At 41.6% G+C, this 27,328-nt stretch overlaps 1 protein-coding gene across 1 annotated transcript in view; it reads right to left on the bottom strand.

Moving 5' to 3' along the window:
• Positions 1-475: 475 nt before the first annotated feature.
• The window catches only part of LOC136876145 (protein yellow), a 175,253-nt gene continuing 148,400 nt past the window's right edge, over positions 476-27,328 (bottom strand). Inside the window, exons 5-6 of the mRNA XM_067149853.2 lie at positions 14,722-15,161; positions 476-1,648 (exon numbers count right to left, since the gene is read on the bottom strand). Of these exons, the coding sequence (XP_067005954.2) occupies positions 1,117-1,648; positions 14,722-15,161 (972 nt within the window). The 3' untranslated portion in view covers positions 476-1,116. The remainder of the gene's footprint in view (positions 1,649-14,721; positions 15,162-27,328) is intronic.

Here is a 27,328-nt window from a genome sequence, read left to right as displayed (position 1 = left end):
TGTTTATTTAGAATGTGTCAGGCCCATCCTTGCTGTATGGCTGTAAGGCCGGGAGCCATATTCCTAAAATTCCTCTTTCAAAATTACGTACTCTTCAAAATAAAACGCCACTTATGATAAATTTACTGAAATCTAATAAAAAGGTACGAACCGAACTTCGTATTCCGCTTATTAGATCTCAGGTAAATGAAATAGTGAAGGTGAACACATTTTTATGCTTTTTTTTTTTTTTTTTTTTGCTAGTAGCTTTACGTCGCACCAACACAGATGGGTCTTATGGCGACGATGGGACAGGGAAGGGCTAGGAGCGGGAAGGAAGCGACCGTGGCCTTAATTAAGGTACAGCCCCAGCATTTGCCTGGTGTGAAAATGGGAAACCACGGAAAACCATTTTCAGGGCTGCCGACAGTGGGGTACGAACCTACTATCTCCCGAATACTGGATACTGGCCGCACTGCAGCTATCGAGCTCGGTAATGAACAAATTTAGAATCCTCCTAAATCTATCGACCCAGGCATCCTACTCTTAAAACTGGTCATAAGGACCAAGAAGCCGAATACTCGTTTCAAACACCGTGGCCCATGGCTAACTTACGACCTGTTTTAACTGGTTACCTTCCCATTTTTTTTTTTTTTTTTGCCTGTTCCAAATTTCAAGAAGTATTTCCACTAATAAACACCAAAGAAAACCTTGAAAGGCTCGTTTGTTAACAACAATTCAACAGATTTGCAAAATCATCAGCTATGAGTGGGTTTCTTCTCTGTCAGGGGGGGAGGGAAATACTGCCTCCATGACAGATCGTCCTCCCTCCCCCGTGCAGTATAATGGATATTTTCTGATTCACCGGGTATTTCTCGGAAACAGATGAGTAAAAGGGTATAGTTTTCATCCTGGGAGTTTCATGCATTCACTCTAAAAAAAAGTATTGAATTCACCTCCATCAAGCACGATGACAATCCATTAAGGCTACACTGCAAATTCATAGTGTTAAGTTGTACAATTCCAAACGGAGGATATCAATATGATATCTACTGGCCGTGGTGTTATTGGAAGAGAAGTTTCTACATTTTCACCCGAGTAATCTACTTAATGTTAGTCCAGAAGAGGTTATGTTGGTTACAGATTCCCCGAGGAAGAAGGATCTCCCGCTCTCAAAATGAATGGTTGATTACCGTATCCCGACCCTCCTGGGTTTTGAATTTGTTGAGATCGTGGTTCACACTTGGTCCCACGAACCAGTTTCTGCACGGGCGCTCTGAGGACTCTGTAATTGACCTCGCTGGTATCGTGGTCACCCTGCATGAGCTGCTGGAACCTGCAGGTCAGCGCCCAAACTTCCTGTTGACCCTGGGCGTTACGGATGACCTTAACCCCGCTGGCGAACTGCAGGGCCGCATCGTCGCGGTCCACCTCGGCGATGTTCTCCGTGCCGTATGGGGTAGCAGCGTTCCAACAGTTGAGGGAGTTCCGGGATAACAAGCTGAAGAACATGATGCCATTGGAATCCATATCCTCGGCGGCTGCCTGCGAGGCCCGAGGCTTCTCGAACACGTGGAACATGCGTGGAACACGGTTCCGGTCACCCTCGAATAGCGATGCGTTACGGATCACTGCTGTACTAACCCAGGACTCTCGGTTGCTGGCCAAACTGTAAAAGAAAATATTTCATTAGCTGAAAGTGCAGTTACTAAAATTAAAAATTAAAAACAACAATAATAACTAACTCTATGATAAAATATTCTGTATGTTGTGTTCTTAAAAGAACCTGCGAATCCCATTTTGGGAACGTCTGGTCTAACATTCTGTACTGTAATGTTTACTTCTTAGTACCTCAAATGCGCCAACGGCCGTAGCCGTGTTGAAACACCGGATCCCGTGAGATCTCCGAAGTTAAGCAACATTGGGCGTGGTCAGGATTTGGATGGGTTACCGCGCACTGTTGATGGGGGCTAAGGGAATGGAGGAGCGGAAAGGAACTGGCCACCCTACCGTACGTAAACTCCGGCTTAGGCAAACCTCTGCGGAGGTTCGGACCTGCCTTCGGGCAGAATACCCCCCCCCCCCCGCCCTTACCTCTAAGGCCTGCTGTACACCATTTTTCTTTCAGTTCAGTACTGCACAAGAAAAATAAGTAGGCTACTTATCAAGAAAAATAATGTCAAATCTTATCAAAGATTGTTCAACATTGCTGAAGGTTTGACAACATTTGAAAAGATTTGGCAAGGTTCGACGGCATTTTGTTTTAACATGAAGGAGAGGCAAGCAGCTGTTGTGGTTCTTGGACAGGAAGCGGGATATATCCTTTAAAAGAAGAGAAACGCGCTATAAACCATAATTTACATGGGAAAAATATTGATATGGTTAACTTCAACATGTTTGCAATATATTTACTGCCATAGCATAATTTGCAGAAGTTATGTTCTATTGCAGTTACTCCAATGAATGTTAGCAATGCAACGGAAATTCACATCTTATTACATGAAAACATATTTGGAATTACACAATTAGGAATAGGAAAGGATTTCCGCCTATCAATACTTGTTTATTGCACTTATTATGCTACAGGACCGGTTTCGACCCCTTACATAGGGTCATCTTCAGCTGAATCACACATTCATATCTATGTGATGAAGCTATGATTAAGATTATATTGTCTAAGGAATGCCATATCATAATAAACACTTGGTCACATCCAAATGGGGCATGTCGTAACGTGAACTGACGTATATGTCACTATGTGCAACCATGCAATTGTATGTCTAAAATAATATGTTTAAGGTCTTAAAATTAGTTTATAAAACACATCTCTACTTAAAACTTGTCTTGCGTGTTGTTCAATTCATCGGTTGACTTCTGTGTTCAAGTCTTGTTTATATAGTTGTACACTTGGTTGCTGTTCCTTGGAGTTTAAATGATATGATTTGCTTGTAAAATTGTATGAAGAAAAGATTTTGTCTTCATGTATATACATAGAATAAAACACTTTCCAATTTTAAAAAAAGTGCCAGACGTATGGATAGAATTAGGCTAAAATATGTTCAGCTCTGCTGTGTGTTGAATCTGTTGCCTTATGTTAAAATCGAATCATGTTGTCCTGTGACGTCCATAAAATTTGTGTGATATTGGGTTCAAAGAAGTGTGTTCCTATATATTGTATTCATCTTATATATATAAGTTAGTTTTAAGCAGAGATGTGTTTTATAAACTAATTTTAAGACCTTAAACATATTATTTTAGACATACAATGCATTGTTGCACATAGTGACATATACGTCAGTTCACGTTACGACATGCCCCATTTGGATGTGACCAAATGTTTATTATCATATGGCATTCCTTAGACAATATAATCTTAATCATAGCTTCATCACATAGATATGAATGTATGGTTCAGCTGAAGATGACCCTATGTAAGGGGTCGAAATCGGTCCTGTAGCATAATAAGTGCAATAAACAAATACTGAAAGGTGGAAATCCTTTCCTATTTCTAATTGTGTAATTCGTCAATACGGAAATGAAGATTATAGATTACGAAACATATTTGGAATTCCGTAAATAATAATAATAATAATAATAATAATAATAATAATAATAATAATAATAATAATAATAATAATAATAATAATAATAATAATAATTTGAAAAGTGGTATGAGGGCTGGAACGCGGTCCACTCAGCCTCGGGAGGTCAATTGAGTAGAGGTGGGTTCGATTCCCACCTCAGTCATCCTGGAAGTGTTTTTCCGTGGTTTCCCACTTCTCCTCCAGGCGAATGCCGGGATGGTACCTAACATAAGGCCACGGCCGCTTCCTTCCCTCTTCCTTGCCTATCCCTTCCAATCTTCCCATCCCTCCACAAGACCCCTGTTCAGCATAGCAGGTGAGGCCGCCTGGGCGAGGTACTGGTCATTCTCCCCAGTTGTATCCCCGACCAAGAGTCGAAGCTCCAGGACACTGCCCTTGAGGCGGTAGAGGTGGGATCCCTCGCTGTGTCCGAGGGAAAAGCCGACCCTGGAGGATAAACAGATGATGATGATGATGCTGATGATAATAATAATGATAATAATAATAATAATAATAATAATAATAATAATAATAATAATAATAATAATAATAATAATATGCGAAGATCTTTATAAATCCAACACTACTGATAGTGTTTTCTTATAGGTTACCGCACTGCCTTGAGATATTTCTCTTGCAATCTCCTCGTACGCTGCCGTCTTATTCATTTTATTGTGGTACTCTACGAATCCACTAAATATAGACAGGGATGTGCCTCATATAACATCCCTCAGTTATGAGGACGAAGCCATTTTTGTGTTTTGATTCCCAGCAATCCCAGCATGCTTAGCGGCCTAGCGCGCACCGTTTTTCTCGAATTCCATTGGTCAATTCTGTCAAAGACTTGGGAGTTTTTCAATTGATTAGAAGATGTTATAATTCACTTTGAAGCCTTTTGAAGACTTCTCAGGAATGCTCAAGTACTGCAAGCGACTTGACAAGTAAACTTGTAAAATATTGAAAATTCGCGTGTAGTCTTGAATTTGACAATAATTTAATCGTGTTCAACAGGCTTAAGATGAAAGTAGTAGGAAGTTTTACAATAATAATAATAATAATAATAATAACCATTTTTCTTTACGTCGCACCGACACAGACAGGTCTTATAGCGACGATGGGATAGGAAAGAGCTAGGAGCGGAAAGGAAGCGACCGTGGCCTTAATTAAGACACAGTTCCAGCATTTGCCTGGGAAAGCTCGGAAGACCTTCTGCAGGGCTGCCGACAGTGGAGTTCAAACCCACTATCTCCCGAATGCAAGCTCATAGCTACGCGACACCAACCGCATGGCCAACTTGCTCGGATTATTATTATTATTATTATTATTATTATTATTATTATTATTATTATTATTATTAATCGAATATTGAGGTGCGAACGCCGCACTCCTCCAATTGAACCCGGGACTAGCTTCGGTGCTACCACTGAAAGGTTCTTTTTTTGTATTTTTTATGTGGTTTGCTTTACGTCGTACCGACACAGATAGGTCTTATGGCGACGATGGGATAGGAATGGCCTGGGTGTCGGAAGGAAGTAATAATAATTTAATAATAATAATAATGTTATTTTCTTTACGTCCCACTAACTACGTTTACGGTCTTCGGAGACGCTGAGGTGCCGGAATTTATTCCCGCAGGAGTTCTTTTACGTGCCAATAAATCTACCGACACGAGGCTGTCGTATTTGAGTACCTTCAAATACCACCGGACTGAGCCAGGATTGAACCTGCCAAGTTGGGGTTAGAAAGCCAGCGCCTTAACCGTCTGAGCCACTCAGCCCGGCACGGAAGGAAGTGGCCGTGGTCTTAATTAAGGTACAGTCCCGGCATTTGCCTAGTGCGAATATGGGAAACCACGGTAAACCATATTCAGGGCTGCCAAAAATGGGTTTGAACCCACTAACTCCCGGATGCAAGCTCACAGCTGCGCACGGCCAACTCGCCCAGTTCTGGAGGTTTTGGAGCACGGACTGATGATCCTTCCTTTTCACCTTTGACGGCGCGATTTTGTTGAAAGCGGGTTGGGAACTGACAGTGAAGTACAATGAGTCGTCACGTCCTGATGACATGCTTCTAATCTGAATTCTTCTGAATGCATGTCTTTGCGAATACCGTAAAATAAATCCTGGCACAAGAATGGTGACTGTGTGTAAAATAAACTGTACTGCGTCTACACAACGTATCATACGTCTATGTACTCCACGTGTTACGTAACATAGTATATTATATGCAACGAAAGAGCGTATTTATCTGTCCCTGTTCCGCTCCATTGTACTTTGTTCCTTCAACTATGAATCCAGGTGTTAGTACTGTTCTAGAAATTGCACTGTACTTAGCAGCAATTTATAAGACTGCTTGATCTACTTCGCTCCCTCAGCCGTGAATTTAGAGTTGTTAGTCTCGCAGAGTAAGCACCTCATTTACCATGAGATTTATCTTTGTTTTGCGGTCTTCGCTTCCCTCATTTCTCTAACCAGACAGATATTTTATGATGATTTTTTATTTAATAATGTTCCAGTTATCAGATTTTATTTAGGCTACTTACTTATTTATGTATTTCCGTATTTAATTATCTGATTCGAAACGGACATGCCGAAGGCAACAAAGAATAACCAATAATAGAGATTTTTCCTTGCTGTGAGCTTGCATCCGGGAGATAGGGGTTTTGAATCCCACTGTCGGCAGCCCTGAAGATGGTTTTCCGTGGTTTCCCATTTTCACACCAGGCAAATGCTGGGGCTGTACCTTAATTAAGGCCATGGCCGCTTCCTTCCAACTCCTAGGCCTTTCCTATCCCATCGTCGCCATAAGACCTATCTGTGTCGGTGCGACGTAAATCCACTAGCAAAAAAAGTCCCTTAACAAATAACATTTTTGGACGACCGAATGATAATAGTGACTTTTCAATACTACGTTAGTTTAAAAATATTCTACATTTACGCGCTAATGTTTTCGGCACTCTTGCTCGAAAACCAAACCAAGCCCCTTAGCGCAAGAGCCCCAAAGGGCCATGGCCTACCAGGCGACCGTTGCTCAGCCCGAAGGCTTGTAAATTACGAGGTGTCATGTGATTGGCACAACGAATACTCTCGGCCGTTAATGTTTGCTTTCGAGACTGGGACCAGTATCTGACCATCCGATAGGTCCATAATTGTAATCTCGTTGGCTGACTGGACCCCAAACCAGCTCTCAGATTCAGGTAAAATTCCCTGACCTGGATGTGAATCGAACCTGGGGCCTCTGGGTAGGAGGTAGGCAAGCTACCCTCACATCGCAGGGCCCAACTCTTGCTTAAAATCCGAAATTTTAATTTTAATTCACAGTTACAAAGTTATACAGTAGTTACAAAAGCTGAACCAACCCGTTTTGTCCTCCTTCTTCTTCTTCTGCCGTTTCTCAGCAGAATTTTAGTACTTTTCTCGTGTTACAAGCTTTACTTTGAGTAACGTTTTTACTTCTCATGACGTCCAACACTATAATCTATTCAAAGTTAGTCCATAAGAGCCAGTTTTCATGAGATAAGTTACCGTTGTAATAACGTCTGAACAAAGAGTGGTGTTATTTTTTCTTTCCCGAAATAACTATTATAATGACCACCTCCGTAGCGTAACATTGAGTATTATTACCTGCCGCTCTCGAGGTCCCTGATTTGGTTCCCCGTACTGCCAGAAGTTTAAGAATGACAGGAGAGGTGGTATGTGGTAGAAAGTGTACATGCAGCTCACCTCTACTGGGGAGTGTGCCTGAAAAGAACTGTACCATCTCGGGATGAGGACACAAATTTACTTTACTTTACGATTATAATTCGACTGTCTAAAGAAAACCTTGTATGTCTGAAGAATGCTTGTACACCACTCACATTTGTGTACTTGTCATAAATATCTATTACGTTTTGTACTTATGTTATGAAACTGATCGATTTGTTTGACTCAAAACCTTTTCATGTCGTATAAAAATATTCGAATGAAATCGTGTCGGGTGCCCCTAAACTTAGTGTAAGGACCTGTATATTATAAGTGACCCGTTGCGTGTAACGGGATCTGAAGTCGATTTTTTTTATTTTTGATATTTTTGTGGTTCTAACATTGGTATAAGGTACTGAGCATAAAAAAGGAAATGCTTCTAGGTGCAATATTTCAGAAGATATTAATTATTGATTAATTATTAAGAAAACTGTATTTTGAGAAAAATGCCATTACAGCGTTCACTAGTTTCCTTAGCAACTGGACAAATTTTTATGATATCCAGGGGCGATTACTCGAACTGCTGTGTAACTTAGTTTCTTAAGAAGACCTGCACCGTACCCTGTGACGGCTCATGTGAGATATTAAGTCATATTTTTGGCATATCAAACAGTAATTATTTTTTACTAGTTGTTTTACGTCGCAGCGACACACATAGGTCTTATTGCGACGATGGGACGGGGAAGGGCTAGGAGTGGGAAGGAAGCGGCCGTGGCCTTAATTAAGGTACAGCCCCAACATTTGCCTGGTGTGAAAATGGGAAACCACGGAAAACCATAAACAGTATTTTAAACGTGGACTGCAGTCAGGCATTAGAAGAGTAGCAGATTACAGTACAGTTGAGACCGGAAGTCCAGGAAACAGAATGTCACGGAATACTTCGCGAAGCTTGCCAGTGACCGTGGGAAACGTTCAGTTTTACCCAGAGTCAGCATAGCCTAGCAGGTGTAGAGATCGTTAGGCCACGAGGTGTGTTTAGCCAATTAGAAAGCGAGGGCGTGGTTGTTATGAATTCTGGACCGCGCAGAGTTAAAATTTCAGGATGACCAACATTGCTCTACGTGTGGTGTGTTCAGCAAGAAAGAGTGGTCAGTTCTGTTATTTGAGGCTTTTCCACAGGTCTGAGAGCTAGAAATGTTCAGGAATAAATTATAAAAATTGTCTGAGCCGTAATCTGGTTATCATGAGTGCATCTAGTATTAATTTTTAGTGAATTACAAAGACACTGTGTGACCGGGCGAGTTGGCCGTGCGCGTAGAGGCGCGCGGCTGTGAGCTTGCATCCGGGAGATAGTAGGTTCGAATCCCACTATCGGCAGCCCTGAAGATGGTTTTCCGTGGTTTCCCATTTTCACACCAGGCAAATGCTGGGGCTGTACCTTAATTAAGGCCACGGCCGCTTCCTTCCAACTCCTAGGCCTTTCCTATCTCATCGTCGCCATAAGACCTATCTGTGTCGGTGCGACGTAAAAGCCCCTAGCAAAAACAAAAAAAAGACACTGTGTGTAACAATAGCTCTGATTGGCTGAGCATTTGAATATCCAGGGAATCCCCTAGCCATAACGGCGTCCGCTTAGTTACTTAAGCGCACCACCTGTTGGAAGCGCTCGCCTTTCTTTGTGTGTTGTCAAGTTGTGAGTATCGCTCCGTTCTTCTTTCTGTGGGTACGGGCGAGTAGTGAGCATCAGTGTCATACTTCAGTGTACGCGGGACGCGTAATTGCTGCCACGTGGGCAGGAGTCTAACTTTGTACGGTAATACCGACCCAAGACAGTGTCTTTGTTTTCTTGTGAACAGTGTTATGTAAACTGTGTACAGTCATAATTAGCCATGTACGCTATGTCACAAGTTCGTATATTAATGGAACGGACGGTAATTTCAGCCGCAGACTAGTAATCGAGTGAGAGACACTTATCCGTGTATTAGTTTCGGGCCGGTCGCGTTTCGCGAGAGACTATTCGAATCTATCCTCGAGCCGCTCTTAGTGACAGTGTTTAAACCCATAATATTTACTGTACATTGTAAACGTGTGCTTGGTGTTACTCTATTCACGTTGGCTTGTAATTACAGCCGACAGAGGGTTTGTTTGGTGCAACGTGCACAGAGAGCGGTGAAGAAATACTGACCAGAAATTTGTGTGTTGCTGTTATACAGGAACTAACTTCAAGAAGATGGCCTCGCTTATAGAAGAAAGAAGATTGGATCCACGTGTTGAATTTCTGATGATCATGGAGTAGGTATTCATGACAGTGGAGATGTGACCCGCTGCAGATGTCCTGGGAGTTGCCAAGATAAGACGCATGTATTATATTTAAATGGCATGCTGTGTGAATAACGATTAATACTAGTGAGGCTTAGATTAGGGATTTTCTTTAGTATAATTTCAGCCAGACGGTATGTGTTCATTCTATAGTTGTGTTATTGTAAACACGGACAGGTCGGGTTTGCATGCTCTCTTTTTCTTTCTTTTACTTTATAATTAGCTGGATGGGATATTAAGGGAAATGATAGGTCTTATTTTATTTGTGTGGTTTATGCACGTTATTTAGCTTAAGGTTATTCCTGTGTTTTTGTTTGATAGAAATAGAAGGATTAGATAGCTGAAATCATCAACATCCCGAGTTACACACTCGCAGCGTCGAGACTAAATTTTATTAATTTACATTCGGAGATAAGTGACAGATAGGATGCTTGCTGCATGCATTACAGATGCTGTGAGACGTGTGGAGCTGTATGTGCACCGTTGATTACAATAGGTTCTTTTAATATGGGTTGGAAACTGTTTTGAACAATGATTAGACAGGGAATCGAACCCTGATTTGTAATGAAAGGCTGATGAAATTACAGGAGATATACATGAGAATTTAGTGCATGCTGAAATATATGTGAAGTCAATGATGCGGGCACAGTGCATGCCTGGAAATGTTATGAGAACTATGTGAAGCGAGAATATGCCTGTGATTGTATTATGGAATATTATTGAGAATTAGAATTGCCGTGAAGTAAATGTCAGGCCCATTGATTATTAAATATGTACTGAGAAATATAGTAGCATGCTGGCAATATGTACGTTTTGTATGTGAATCTCCGAGCAGTAGTTGAAATATTAGTTCGCTATGAAGGTCAGTTTATCAGTCGAAGTCATACTATAGTTGTGAAGTGACAAGCAATTTCCGTGATATAATCTTGTCAAAACAGTGACCAATTTCCAAGAGTAGTCTTGAGTTTTAAAATTCTTTTCAGATGATTGCTAACCAGGAAATCTGTCATTGACGGAGGGCACTACCCTGCACGCCGATGCAGCAAGAGGAACGGGATGGTTGCCCGTTGATTTCCATGTGTTTATTGAATTATACTGTTTGTTTTCTTTTACAGGATGGTGTATTTATGTGATTTCGTTGTGCTTTTGGTTTGTTGTCTTGTTGATTCATGGGGAACAGCCCGAGTGCTGAGTTGATGATTAAAGTTAATCTAGTTCGACTAGATCTTTTGGTGAACCGCGTTTCACGTCGAGTCAGTGTAGTGTGTAAGTTTTCCACCCTCCTGATCCAATGTAAATACTTTGATTATTTTAGTTTATTTTGATGGTTGTAAATATAGAGTAGGGAAATGCCACTAGTATTTTTCGTATTTCATATCGTCATGTCCAACTTCGTCCAAATTTAAATCACGTTTAAATGCGCTTATCGCGGCAACCTTCCCGAAAATAAACCAATCCGTATAATTGTGATTCTTACGATGGTGTCACTCCATGTGAACAGAAACGTTGGACTATAACATTGATTCATTGAAACTTCTCAGTATTTAATGTTGTAAATGGAATTTTAATTTCTCATTTGATTTGTTTTGCGTGGTTGATGTTTGTTTTCCATATTTCCTTGGTTGAATTCGATTTCATTTCGAGGGCGGTTTCAAGCCGTTTTGTAATTTTATTTTGATTTTGTGAGTTGTAGTATGGTTCGGGTTATTTTATGCAATAAACCTACCCCATATCAGTGTTTTTCATTCGAGATAAACCTCCATTATTCCTGTCATGATACTTAGAGATAAGATTTAAACTTTGACTTTTAGTCTTACCCGCGACAACATAACCCACTTCTCTACCCCACCTGAGTTACTCGGATGTTTAGTCAGGAAATGGAGGCATCATCCTAGCGGGTTCTTAACCCTGGGTACGGTACAGACCCATAGGTAACACAAGAAGTCAAAACATACAAATACCGGGCGAGTTGGCCGTGCGCGTAGAGGCGCGCGGCTGTGAGCTTGCATCCGGGAGATAGTAGGTTCGAATCCCACTATCGGCAGCCCTGAAGATGGTTTTCCGTGGTTTCCCATTTTCACACCAGACAAATGTGGGGCTGTACCTTAATTAAGACCACGGCCGCTTCCTTCCAACTCCTAGGCCTTTCCTATCCCATCGTCGCCATAAGACCTATCTGTGTCGGTGCGATGTAAAGCCCCTAGCAAAAAAACATACAAATGTGATTTTTTCACCCCAGACATTTTTGTTCGGCTCTGCTGTAAAATTTCCGCACAACGTTTCACGTGCAGGGTGATTCAGCTAAGTTATCCACCTCAAATAACCTCTGATCCGTTAAAGGTATAGACATTTTGATTTCAAATTCTTAAGTTGTATTAATGGGCTCATAAAATACTGTTCTATTCCCCTCGATCGCATACGTAATTAGCGAGAAATGGGTAGCAACTTTTTTTCTCATAAATGGGGCTATACTAATTTCACCCAATATAACAGTTAGGAATCTGCGACAAATTTACTGATGTGCTTACTTTGCAAATCAGACGAGTACTTTTGGAGATATTAAAGGGTTTCAAATATGCGGGTAAGAGACAGAAATCGATGCGCCACTAGCTGTGATGTCCAGTGTATTGTCTTCTATAACTCACGCTTTTGTGATAAACAGACATACCGAACGTATTACTGTTCACTGATTTAGCAACTGTCATGTGATAGTCACCTAATAGCGTGTGGGGCCTGCTCTGGCCCTGCGAACTGCAGTGAGACGCCATGGAAATGAGTCGACAAGTCCCTGGTAGTCCTCTGGACGCAGCTGACACCAAATCGTTTGCAGAGCGGCCGCCAATGCTGGTCTGTTCGTGGGTGCAGCATCCATGGCATGGAGCCTGCGTTCCAGGACATCCCAGATATGCTCGATAGGATTCATACCGGGGCTGGAACCACTCTCGGGCGACGTGGGAGTGATGTGGCGGCGCGTTATCATCTTGAAACACCGCAGAGCCGTCTGGGCGCTGGAACGCCAAAAATGGGTGGAGATGGTCTCCGAGCAGCTCGGCATACCGCGTACCATTCAACGTCTCTTCCAGAACAACTAAGGGGCCCATTCCATTCCAAGAAAATGCACCCCAGACCATAACATAGACACCAGCGCCCTGGACCACACCTTCGAGGCAGGCGGGATCCATCGCTTCATGGGGTCTGTGTCATACACGGTGCCTCCCATCGGCATGGTGCAGTTGAAATCGTGATTCGTCCGACCATATCACGTTACGCCATTGTTCCAGTGTCCATCCCTGGTAACTGGCGACAAATGCGCGTCGTTGTGCCCGATGACGTTGGGTTAACAGTGGCACCCGTGTGCGGCGCCGGCTCCCATACCCCATAGAACCCATGTTCCTACGGATTGTCCACTGGGAGACGTGTCTGGCACGGCCTGTGTTGAATTGAGCCGTGATTTGTTGCACTGTCACTATTGACAGTCCGTCTCAGATGTCGCCGGTCACGGTCATCGAGTGTGGCTGGACGGCCGGTCGTTCGCCTGTTGTGGACGGTGACACCCGCATTCAACCATTCACTACACACCTGGACACGGTTGATCGTGTGAAGCCGAATTCCCGCACCACTTCCGAAATCGCACTTCCCATCCGTCGGGCACCGACCACCATACCCCGTTCGAACGGTGTCGGCTCACGACGACGTTCCATGTTATACCTGTCACATGCACAGCCACTGCTCACAAGGTCTCCTATACAACTGCCGCTGGCACAGGTGGCGTGTGGTGCGCTGACAAGCAACACACCTGCTCATCAGTGCTCCGCTATCCCATGACATTTGCTCAGTCAGTTTACATGCACAGCATATTATGATGGTCTTGTGCTTGTCAAAATGTCTGATGATCAACCACACTCGAAAGAATAAAATCAGGAGTGTCGCTCACAAGGAACTAAATGGACGAGTTTTGTTTCATTTTAAATTTTAGTGTATAAATAATTCAATTTTCTCAGGTTCGCCAATACTGAAAGAGTACAGTGCTTATTATTTCAACTTGACCACTGCCTATTGCTAACGAACATCGATTTTACACGTTGGCTTTAAGAAGGACCAAAGAGTCCAACAATAATGTTGACCGTTAAGTTTGCATCCATTCTTTCCAATGATCATGGATTTTCAAGTTGTTGATTTCATCTCATGTACATTTTACTCATGAGAAGGACAATACAGCACTTAAATTACTACAGTTTCACTCTGTTATCTGCTCTTTTTGTGATTCAACGGGAATGAAACGAAAGCTTTGCAATTCAAAAATGCTCGAGATAATGGCGAGGTAAGTGTGTTTATCAACAGTCCGACTCGTTGGCTGAATGGTCAGCGTACTGGCCTTCGGTTCAGAGGGTCCCGGGTTCGATTCCCGGCCGAGTCGAGGATTTTAATCGCTTTTGATTAATTCTTCTGGCTCGGGGACTGGGTGTTTGTGTCCGTCCCAACACTCTCCTCTTCATATTCAGACAACATATCACACTACCAACCACCACAGAAACACGCAATAGTGATTACATCCCTCCATATAGTGTTGGCGTCAGGAAGGGCATCCGGTCATAAAAGAGGGCCAAATCCACATGTGCGATGCAATTCGCATCCGCGACCTCACAGGTGTGGAAAACGTGGTAGGAAAAGAAGAAGAAGAAGAGGTGTGTTTATCAACAAGGCGTTAATCAAGCACGAGAACAACAAGGCGAGTGGCACATCTCTTTGTCTTAATGCCTGCACATTTGAAAACCTTAATATCTACAAAAATACTCGTTGGATTTGCAAAATAAGCCATCGTTGAATTTATCGCTTGATTCTTAATTGTTCTATTGGGTTATTATTATTATAGTCCCACTAAAAAAGCAAAGTTGCTACCGGTTTCTCGGTAATTACGTACGTCATCGGGAGGAATAGGACAGTATTTTGTGAGTCCCTTAATACAATTTAAGAATTTAAAAAAAGAACGTCTATATCTTTAATGAATCAGAGGATATTTGAGGTGGACAGCTTAGCTAAATCACCCTGTGTATAGTATTATTACTATTTCAGGAAGTATTTTAACTATTGTATTTTACAGTATACAGTACACGCGGCCCATTTGTACTGACCCACTTTGACCACTGAATTGGACTAACCTGTGGAAGTAGAGATGTCTATCGCCGCCATCCCAAGGTCTCTCTGGACTGAGAGCCAGGCCCAAGATGCCGTCCATCAAGTCGAATTGAACGCCGGCGATGTCAAAGTATCCGAAAGGAGGGTATGGATAGAAGTAGTTACTCTTGATCCTCCATGACCGGTCGTTTTTGGCATCGAACACGACCAGTGCGTATTCTGTGACGTCAGCTACGTAGGCGAATGCTTCTTCGCAGCCAGTGGGTGTGTTCCGGACGTCAACGGCGATGGTAACAGGTAACGAACCTGCGATTATGACATTGTCTGGGAAGCGATGGCGCATCACCATCTTGTCAGTCTTTAGGTCGAACACCACTATTTGAGCTGGGCACACCTTCCTGAAGTTGCTCAGGATTTCGACGTACCCTGTATCCAACACCCAGAGTCGACCGCAAGTGTCCACCTGTAAAATACAGCAATAATACCGTTATTGATTTTATGTATCATTCACAAATGTTAACGGTTTTTGGAGACCCCGAGGTAGGTAGCGAACTTCAGACACGCAAAAAGCTGTCAAACACATGTGGGTTGGAAGGAAAGGACTAAGGCAACGCTGATAAGGTAGTGTTGACCGACACACATACATTTACAATACAGGGTTATTCATCTAACATGTAACACACAAATAACTTCTAAGCTATTAAAGATATCAGCATTCTGTTTCCATATTCGTAAATGGTACACAGGGTCTCGTGAAATAACGTGCTACTTAGTCTCATGTCGTGATTAACAACCGAGATATTGATATTAACTCCATATTTTTTAAATGGAACTACACAAATGTATACAGCTGACTTAAAGTTCATCTGCGTACAAGTCCAAATATGTAAGTATTTTCAAAATTGGACAATTACTTTTTGAGATATTAAGAAGAAGAGCATGCGCGGTTTTGCTGCCGCATCAGACGGCGTGAAGTCGGGCAAGGACATATTGAAGCGCAAGCTGCTTCCTGGCCTTGATTCCAGCCTCAGAACGGATACCAGGCATGTACTCTAAACATAATGTGATGTACCGTAACATACCCTGGGTGTGCAACGTTATTGTATGACTGGCGAACACACAACGGGGAGGGAGATTAAAGTTGTATTGTTTTGTTTTGGCATGTAATAGGCTGCGTTCAGTTTAGCGTTTCTTCTGACGGATGTGAATGGGAAGGATTTGGAAAGAAAGTCGTCCGTGGCCTATCACAAAGGTACCTATCCGGTATTTGCCTGGTGTTGAACATGGGACACCATGAAAATCAATGTCAGGTTGGGCGAGGCAGGACTCGAACCTACGCTCTCCCGAATGCATGCTACTACAGTCGCGCTGGAGCTCTGCGGACATTAATGCGTGTAAAATAAAACATAAATAATAGTGTTGCTGCCATCTCACTACGATCAGCTCTGAACATTTGCTTTTCTAGAAGGAGCTCTTCCGGTGTTTTGTGTTATGTTTATTTCTCAACTCGTAGAGTAGTGTGAACTGTACACTAAAACCAGTGACAAGTATAGCTTTCGTTATGTTCCTTTCAAGGCAAAGTACTTATTGTATTCGTTTTAAACACATCAACCCTTTCTGTCCTGTCATGTGTTCGCCTGTCATACACACTTTGTAACCCCATCACATGTGTACGAGGTGCTTACATGCCCGGTATTCATTCTGTGGCTGAACTCACCCCCAGGAAACTGCTTGCGCCTCAATATGTCCTTACGCGACTTCACGCCGTCAGATGCAGAATGCAAAACAGCGCATGCTATTCTTACTTATATCTCAAAAAGTAATTGTCCGATTTTGAAAATACTTACATATTTGAACTTGTACGGAAATGAACTTTTAAATCAGCTGTATAAATTTGTGCAGTTTCATTTAAAAATATGAAGTTAGTATCAATATCTCGGTTGTTAATCACGACATGAGACTAAGGGCCTGTACTACGACTGTCAGATAAACAGCTAGATACGTAGGCTGCAGTTTTGCAAACTAGAAGTTAAATATTTTCTTGCGTACTACCAACGGATTTTAATGGCGGGATTGTAATGCGGAAGATGTAGTAACATTTTTATTGGGTTGGTAATAAGGTTACTGAAAATATAGTGAAATTTAGCGCGGTGGTATACGTGTTCCCTGGTGTTTTCGTTTGTTTAGCTCTATTCCTTTTGAAATTGTATTACTAGAATCCAATATCAGACTCTTATTAAGCTATAATGTGGAAGTCCAGGTCAAAAACAGAATTAGGACTGAAATATACACATACGAAGGAATGTTAAAATTAATTAACTGTATAACGAAATTGAAACTGTTATAGAAAATAAAAAGACTGAAAATGTAACCTGGACGCAAAAGTAAAGTTTCAGGTTATGTATCTTTTCTTGTCTAGTACTATTTACGAGGTTGCGCGTTACGACGAAAGTAAAGTTTATATTCGTAATTAATGCTACTGATGCAGCGTGGGATCATTTATTTTATTATTAATTCAATTTATTGTTTGCTCATTGAATAAGTAGTTAGTTTCTTTTCAATACAATGTGAGAATAGTAACTGGCAAGCATTTAACTCACTTTAGCGTAAATACTTTTGTAGCAAGTTGTTATGAAGTAAAAGAAATATAACCTCCTTAACATCCTCATTCGACGGACGAATCGCCATGAACAAATTCGTATACCTTTACTCCATATGTGCGTCGCGGATAGATTTGGAATAGAACCCACGCTTTTGACACGCATTTTAATGATTAGGAAATGTGTACTGTCACCTCTAGTACCCTACCGACGACCATTTACAAAGTAAAAAACAGTTAGACTATTGGGACTCGAACGCGCGAAAAACTGCTTAACAGCAAACTCTGATGCCCTAACGACCACGGCTACCTATGAAGTATGCGGTTGAATGCTTGTGTATTACTGATATACTCAGTAGCAACAACTTACTAGCTTGGAAATTTTTTTAGAATTCTGTGATAGCTGGACAGGAAGCATGACATACTTTATAAATATATACATAAATTACATTGTAACAACTTAATTTCGCACAGCATCATGCAGATGTAGATTCATCTTCATGAGTAGCCATCTTGATTCTTTACAGCAGCGTCCCCGATAAGAGCTAAGTCCCAGATAAGAGCGTTAACAGCCTCTCCAACTTCGGCATAGCTATACTCGAGAATATTTTCCCAGATTGCACATAAACGAAAGTCGTAGTACGCGGTTTCAACCGAACTTCCAGATAAATGTCCAAACTGCCAAATAAATTTATACCGCACTTTTATCTGGCTGTCGTAGTACAGGCCCTAAGTAGCACGTTGTTTTACAAGACCCTGCGTACCATTCACGAATATGAAAACAGAATGCTGATATCTTTAATGGTTCAGAAGTTATTTGCGTGTAACATGTTAAGTGAATCACCCTGTATATTACTCTTCACAAAATATTATTCCTTCGAAACCATATATTCTACTTTTAAATTCCTGGTGCACTGTACATAAAGAGCTTCGTTGAAATGTGAAAAGATTTCACTGTAACTGAAAGTTATCTTTTCTGTTATGCATGAGAGAGTTAAAACATTGTGAAGGCCAGAAATTGCTTGTGTTATCGTCACCTTTGAAGTCAGTGGAACACAGATAATTTTGGAGAAATAATAAACAATCTTCTACAATTTAGTTAACCAGAAGGAATATTTTTTATCTAAAATGTGTACGCCTGGATCATATTTATCGGTGTCCGACTCGTTGGCTGAATGCTCAGCGTACTGGCCTTCGGTTCAGAGGATCCCGGTTTCGATTCCCGACCGGGTCGGGGATTTTAACCTTCATTGGTTAACTCCAATGGCTCGGGGGCTGGGTGTTTGTGCTGTCCCCAACATCCCTGCAACTCACACACCATACATAACACTATCCTCCACCACAATAACACGCAGTCACCTACACATGGCAGATGCAGCCCACCCTCATCGGAGGGTCTGCCCTACAAGGGCTGCACTCGGCTAGAAATAGCCACACGAAAATTTATTTTATCGGAATAAAAATTTACGATGTATTATGCCCAAAGATAACAATGGCAGTATCCCTCTCGTACATGAGGGTCCCATGTGAGGTCGTTAGAATACTCGTGCATTTTTAAACATTATTTAGGCCTATTATCTTTATGCTCAATAGTACATTTTCCTTATCATTTATTCAACTTCACAGTCAGTCTAACACATACAGGTATACCAGTGATGTCTTTTTTTTTTACATAAGAGACGGCAAAATAGCCCTGCATCCGAAGCTACTCCTTCCACACCGCCAACATCCACGCGTACCAGCCAGCGTTTATATTCCGTGGGCTCTCCCCATCACATTACCATAGGCTTCAGAAGTACCTCTGACGTCCAACTCGAAGATGGTCTTGCAAGTATATTTGCGCTTTGCAATACGTAGCCACGGCCAATAGGCAGAAACGTTCGATCTTTGAATGTTAAAACTTAGAATAGTATTCACTAAAAGTCCTTTATACCGGGCGAGTTGGCCGTGCGCGTAGAGGCGCGCGGCTGTGAGCTTGCATCCGGGAGATAGTAGGTTCGAATCCCACTATCGGCAGCCCTGAAGATGGTTTTCCGTGGTTTCCCATTTTCACACCAGGCGAATGCTGGGGCTGTACCTTAATTAAGGCCACGGCCGCTTCCTTCCAACTCCTAGGCCTATCTGTGTCGGTGCGACGTAAAGCCCTTAGCAAAAAAAAAAAAAGTCCTTTATAACGCATATTCCATTACGGTAAACCACTTCACAAACGAGTATGTTTAGTCACCAAACGCAAACAAAAAATAATTCATGCATGAGAGAGTTAAAACATTGTGAAGGTCAGAAAATGATTGTGTTATCGTCAGCTTTGAATACAGTGGAACATAGATAATTTTACAGAAATATTAAACAATTTAGGGCCGGTACTATAATGAAGATTTAAACTGAAGTTTGAGTTAAACAGTAACTTGAGTTTAAACCTATGTTGAGTCTTATAACGGCCGGCCTAAGCTTAACTGAGGTGAAGAAGGAAATATACAATTTTGGTAGCAGTGACTTGCGAGAAAAGATGACTGTCGTTAATGTTTTGTTTACTTCTTGTAGGTAAAATGGCGGATAGAAACAATAAACGTTGTCCTGATTTTACTTGTAAGGGATTGAATTGCTTAAGCAATTAGTACAAAAATACTGATATAGTCCGTGAAACAGTGGCCTTATGATTTCCTCCGAAATCTCCCATTGTAATAAACATACTACCGGAGGCATAAAACTGCAATGCTATTAGTAGCTGGCTGAGGGGTTATACAGCATGATTTCTGAAATAGAAGGAAGTTACTTTATGTTCTAAAATTTACACTTCTGACGTTCAAACAGTTCAAAAAGTCATTTTTACATTCTTACCTTTTCGTTGCATGTTTTATTCTAGCACCAATTTGCTGAAATAGGGTTATGACAGTCTGTTTTTTAAGTCTAAACCTATTTAAAAACTCTGTTTCCTTCCATAAATGAAAGTGACGTGACCTTGCTCGAAAAACTCGTGGTGCCCGTGGTCGTTCAATAATTTGAACCACTTCTTCATCATCGCTTAATATTTCTTCAAACACCTCAAATTTATCTTCGAGATCCATTCGTTCCACCATGTTGTAAGGTTATGTATTTTTAAACATGAGTTTAAACAGTAGATGAGTGGCAATAAAATTAATCTCTAGTTAAACTTAAGATTAGGTTTTATAATACGCGACTAACAGATAAACCGAAGTTTAAACTGAACCAACAGTGTAAACTTCTATTATAATACCGGCCCTTAGTTAACCAGAAAGAATATTGTATCTAAAATGTGTACGCCTGGATCATATTTATCGGAATAAAAATTTACGACTTATTATGCCGAAAGATAACAACGGTAGTATCCCTCTTAAGTAGTGTAGGAATACTCATTTCCTTCAATGTTAAAAGGCAAATGTAACTACCTAAATCATCGAAACGTCTGATTATATGACTTTCAGTAGCTGTGTCTTGTATCTTCCTTACGTTCAAATTAAAAAAAAACCCATTGTGCTACAGCCCTGAAGAACCCTGGCGTACCAAGTGGCCGCTGCTTGGCCTGAGTCTGCAGATTACGAGGTGACGCGCGGTCAGCGCAATGAATCCTTCCGGTCGTTATTCTTGGCAGATAAATTATTATAGTTGAAATAAAATTACTGACATTATTAAAGGGAAAAAGTATTTCTTTCTTTCTTTCTCTCTTTCTTTCTTTCTTTCTTTCTTTCTTTCTTTCCTCAACCCTTGTCCCGTTTCTCTACGGGATCGGGTATGAGGTGAGATGAATCTGTCGTGGCGAGTTTTATGACCGGATGCCCTTCCTGACGTAAACCTCATAAGATGATTTCACGAGATGAAATGAATGGCGTGATATATGATAGTAGTAAGGGAGAGGGTGAAACGCGGTGTCGGCACATAGCCTACTCCTATCAAATAGCACCAAGGGGGCTGCTCCGATGGACGAATCACCATCAACAGCGTCATATTGCCTCACTCCATATGAGCGCTGTGGGAAGGTTTGGAATTTAATCCAGGATTTTGGCACGTAATCTAGTGATTATAAATTGTATACTACCCCCTCCCCTACCCTGTCGGCCAACATTCTTATGGTGATTTTTTTTTTTTTTACCTATTGAGTGAGGCTGCTTTTGCTACGATTTTAGAACACAAGTTGTCACCTTTCCTATTCTTTTTCTTTTTCTTTTTTTCTAGTGGTCTAACGTCCCACTAACTCATCGAATATTTTCAGGACTCACGGATGGGAAAGGGCTAAGACTGGAAAGCTAGCGGTCGAGCCCTTAATATACTGTAGGTACAACTCCAGAGTTTGCCTGGTGTACAAATGCGAAATCATAGAAAAATATCTGTAGGGTTGCCGACGCTGAGATTCGAACACATCATCTCCCGCATGCAAGCTTAGAGCTACATGACTCGAATCTCGCAGCCAATTCACTCGATGGTCGCCTCTTCGAATCATAACATCTCTGACTGCATTATTATTACAGTATCGGTGTAATCACAATAATCACGGTGAAGGTATCCTCTACTTCTGACCGGTCTATGCAGATGTATTAGACAATCAGGTAGATAGATAGGTAATAATAATAATAATAATAATAATAATAATAATAATAATAATAATAATAATAATAATATTTACGCCAGGAAGGGCATCCGGTCATAAAAAAACCGCCACGACAGATTCGTTTCACCACATACCTCTCGTGGACAGTCGAGATTTTCTTCTGATGACGCAGAGCACAGTTCTCTGTGAAACGTAAAGAATATCACCTTATTTTCTTGACACGGCCTCGGGAGGTCAACTCCTCCAGACAAATGCAGGCCACGGCCGCTTCCTTCCCTCTTCCTTGTCTATCCCTTCCAATCTTCCCATCCGCCCGCAAGACCCCAGATCAGCATAGCAGGCGAGGCCGCCTGGGCGAGGTACTTTGGGTCGGGGGATACAACTGGGGAGAATGACCAGTACCTCACCCGCTATGCTGAACAAGACCTTGTGGAGGGATGGGAAGATTGGATGGGACAGGCAAGGAAGAGGGAAGTGGCCGTGGCCTTAAGTTAGGTACCATCCCTGCATTTGCCTGGAGGAGAAGTGGGAAACCACGGAAAACCACTTCTAGGATGGCTGAGATGGGATTCGAGACTACCTCTACTCAGTTGACCTCCCGAGGCTGAGTGGACCCTGTTCCAGCCCTCGTGCCACTTTTCAAATTTCGTGGCAGAGCCGGGAATCGAACCCGGACCTCTGCGGGTGGCAGCTAATCACACTAACCACTACACCACAGAGGCGGGTTTCACGTCTCGCTAATTATTAATTTTACGGTTTTCGTAGGTGCCGAGGTGGCGGAATATTTTTTCCACGGGAGTTATTTTACGTGCCAGTAAATCTACCGACACGAGGCTGACGTATTTGAGCACCTTCAATTATCACTGGACTGAACCAAGGTCGAACCTGCCAAGCTGGGGCCAGAAGGCCAGCGCCTCAACCGCCTGAGCCACTCAGCCTGGCAGTTACGGTTCTAGGCTCTCGCATATTGTTACAATGTTCAGTACCCTTTTCTTTCTTTTTTACGTCGCTTCGACACCGAAAGGTCTTATGGCGACGATGGGATAGGAAAGGGCTGGGAGTGAGAAGGAAGCGGTCGTGGCTTTAATTGAAGTCCAGCCCCAGCATTTGCCTGGTGTGAAAATGGGAAGCCACGGAAAACCATCCTCAGGGCTGCCGACAGTGGAGCTCGAACCCACTATCTCCCGAATGCAAGCTCACAGCTGCACGCCCCTAACCGCATGGCCAACTCGCTCGTTAAGAAAAGTATCTCAAGAAAAAATTATATAGCAATAACACAAATAATAATAGTGCCCTGTGAATAGAGTGTAGCTTACATGACGTTAAATGAGAATAGTAATGATTATAGAGCCTCCATGGCTCAGGTGGCAGTGTGTCGGCCTCTCATTGCTGGATACCGTGGTTCAAATCCCGATCACTCCATGTGCGATTTGTGCTGGACAAAGCGGAGGCGGGAGAGGGTTTTTCTCGGGGTACTCCGGTTTTTCCTGTCATCTTTCATTCCAGCAACACACTCCATTAACATTTCATCTCATCTGTCAGTCATTTATTATTGCCCCAGAAGTGTGCGACAGGCGTCGGCAGCCGGCACATTTCCTATCCTCGCCGCTAGATGGGAACTTCATTCATTCCATTCCTGACCCGGTCGAACGACTGGAAACAGGCTGTGAATTTTCATTTTTAATAATGATTATAAAAATCGAGGCATGATTACCTCAGTGGCTCAGCAGCTGGCTTTAGTCCCACCCGGAAGGGTGAAGTTCGAATCCTGGCTGATCCTGGGTTGAGATTTCCATCTCAATAATCACGCTGCGTCAGGAAGGGTATACAACCCTTAACCCAAAATCAAAATGAGCCTACCGAACAAGTGGCTGCGCTGTTTGGGTCACGTTGCTATCAGGTTGCATTTGGGACATAGTCGGTTCGAATCCCACTGTCGGCAGCCCTGAGGATGGTTTCCCGTGGTTTCCCACTTTCACACCAGAAAAATACTGGAGCTTTACTTTAATTACGGCTGCCTTCTTCCCACTCCTAGGCCTTTCCTATCCCATCGTCACCATAAGATCTAACTTTGTCGGTGTGACGTAAAGCAAAATGTAGAAAGAATATTGAGGCTGTGTGGCTCTAGTGATCCCAGAAATACCTGGCATAAGCTGAAGAATGTTAACAATTATTATAACAATTATTATAAAAATAACAATAGCGATGGTGAAAACATAAAATTGAAGTACTGTATATCTCCACGCGTTGTAAATACAGTTATATTTTTTAGCTTGAATGTTTAACGTTTTACTTTGTTGTGTTCTTAACGTAGTTAATAAACTCATTGAAATATAGCAACTTCTCCGTTGAAAGAAAAAGAAAAGGGAAAAAAATGAATAATGCAGTGATTTGATCTAAGAAACTGGTGATGTTTCTTCGTGCAGAGTCATAAAGTACTGTACTAAAAAAGGCAAAAACAAAGTAATCTCCTTACAGGCCATGAAGGCCCTTGGAGGGGTGGAAGGTAAAGGCTTCCACTACCCGTAACCTCAGTACTTGTTGCCCTCAGGAATTGACCTGGTACTCATATTTGGTGTACGTTGAGTCAACCTCAGGGCCATGTGCACCTCTGGAAGTGGAAATCTCGTTTTAAAAATTTCTTTGACTTCCTGGTGGGGAAGCGAATCCATGTCCTTTCGGGTGAACCGAGCACGCCTTTACCACCTCGGCCAGGTAGCCCCTACTGTACGAAAAGAATGAGCTTATTACAAGTTGCAATTTAAAAAAAAATGGCCACTTGATTCATTTTGATAGGATCCTAAGTATAGACTTATAATTATTATTATATTCTAAAAAATCACCTTCATTGGAGTAGGTTTCAGGAGCTATTATATTTAAATAAACCATCAAAATGTATGTAATGTCGGTCTACACCACCTAAGAGATACACTCAGTTGAATAAGCAAACCTGAAACCGGTTTGTCTCAATTGACTGTCATTTTTAGTCTAACGAGTCTGTGCTGCCACCTGGAGGTTGAATGGCTAATATTAGTTATTTTTATTGTTGTCAGTCGACTATTGTACGAATGCTAGTTTTCTTAACTCGGAACGTAGTTCACTTTTATCGAAGAATATTCTTTAAGGAGATAGGGGAAATGATAAATGATAAATTTCCTTAAGCAAACATTCCTGGAACGAAAAGCATGTACAGTACAATTAAAAACAGCGCGCTTATAGAACCTCTAACGAATGCAAATTGGAGTTAATTTTCATCTGTTAGGGCTCCCGAGAACGCGGTCAATATTCAACAGTGACTATTGAAAGAGTTTTCATTTTACATAATTATTTAATTAATTAATTCGTTCATCCACGTACCACTTTTACTGTATTATTAACAGCGTATCTCAAGGCATTCGACTTCTTCTGAATGAACGTTAGGGCCTATGCAAATTTGCGGTGTGATGATATCGTTTTGTACAGTTATCGATCTATTGCTTGTGAACAGTCCTGGCTCATTTAGGTGGCAGTGACAGTCTTGGTCGTGGACTGAGTGTAGAGTTGTGCACGTGTCTCGGGGCAGGTGTGTCTGCTTTGTTCGCCTGCTTACGGTTGAATCGTCCCGCACTGGCCAATGAATTTCTTTAAATGAGATAAGCTGAAGTGGTTTAATTTACAGTTTCGGACCATTTCATACATCGTAATATTCACTAGCTGCGTGAATTCAAGTTGTAGACGTTTGAGAAATAATTCAGTTATTGATATTACGTTATTTTGTTGATGTGGTGTAAATTACGACGGTGCTGCGATATTTAACAGTAAAAACAGCTGTAGCAGCATTGTTCACTGGTGAGTAGACAAACATTTCTGCAGTATCATACCTATGGATCTGCATACCAAGAACCTAAACCTTGTCCGTTAACACGCACAGTTTGTATCTGCTGAAGAAGCTTTAACGAAATACTTTTTTTAATTTGTTGATTTCATTCTGCCACCATTTTTTCGGGAACTGATTAAGATGCTTCTGTGCTTAAATATTATGCTATACTGGCTTCTCCTAATCGAGGAAAACAACTAATTACCTGTAACTTAATTTACTTGTGAAGAAATGTGCAAGATGTAATCCCGTCCCAATACACGTGTGGCATTTAATTGTTTGGTCAGCGCTGAAAATAACTCAATTGGAACGGTTTTCCAAACAGCCTTGCGTCTCTGATGATCTTAATTATTTAATGCCAGGTTATTTTTACTTTGGTTGTTGAGGATAAAATATGATTTAATAATAATTATTATTATACCCTATGTTAAATAAACTCAGCAGTTACTTTTAAAAAAATCAATGGCTTTATTAAGGTTGAAAAATTGTCATAATAAAAAGGAATACTTTTATACCACATGGCAGTTCGTGAAAAGAAAAGAAAAGAAAAGAAAAGAAAAGAAAAGAAAAGAAAAGAAAAGAAAAGAAAAGAAAAGAAAAGAAAAGAAAAGAAAAGAAAAGAAAAGACTGACCTACTAAGCACGTCTTCCCCTGCGAATAACTTATGGACCTGTAATGTATTTTCGGCAATATAGAATAGCACACAGCACCTCGACCCTTTTGAATACTGATAATGATCAGCCTCGCAGGAATACGGATATATCATGTAATTCAGTGTTTCCAAACTGCTAAAACAATGGAGTTGCATACAGACGTGAAAATGCTTCAGTAGTCGGTGACTGTTATAGGTTTTCAGTGCTTTTACTAGTCCGACTCGTTGGCTGAATGGTCAGCGTACTGGCCTTCGGTTCAGAGGGTCCCGGGTTCGATTCCCGGCTGGGTGGGATTTTAACCTTCATTGGTTAATTCCAATGGCCCCGGGCTGGGTGTTTGCGCTGTCCCCAACATCCCTGCAACTCGCACACCACACATAACACTATCCTCCACCACAATTACACGCAGTTACCTACACATGGCAGATGCCGCCCACCCTCATCGGAGGGTCTGCCTTACAAGGGCTGCAATCGGCTGGAAATAGCCACACGAAATTATTATTATAGTGCTTTTACTCTACCGTCTTACTAGAAGACAAAGTTTTGTTTTAGATATGAAGTTATCAGGAAGAGGGCACGGAGGGCTTTAAAACTCGGAGAAAATCGGCGCAACTTGAGAAGGCAACTAGAGGGCAGGACAGCTCTTTTAGAAGCCAGAAATGAAAATCCTTTCCTATTAACAAAGTAATGAAGAACCATTTTTCCGTTTTTCCCTAATTAGTTTCCTCCTGTTATTTGAATTGCTAGAAAATTATTATTTTTATGGAAAATTAGTGCATTGTTTAAGATTATACTCTACTTTGCATTTTATGCAAATACAATTATTTTCGTGTGCAGGAAGCGTTCATTTTATTTATATCTTTCTTACAAAATGCACTTCTTTGTTTCTTTTAAGACATTATACTGTGCTATTATGAGAATAACTTATTTTTATTTATTATTACCTACCATTACTTTT

This window comes from Anabrus simplex, chromosome 6, assembly GCF_040414725.1.
Source record: "Anabrus simplex isolate iqAnaSimp1 chromosome 6, ASM4041472v1, whole genome shotgun sequence".
Lineage (NCBI taxonomy): Eukaryota > Metazoa > Arthropoda > Insecta > Orthoptera > Tettigoniidae > Anabrus > Anabrus simplex.
This window is presented reverse-complemented; position numbering and strand designations above follow the sequence as displayed.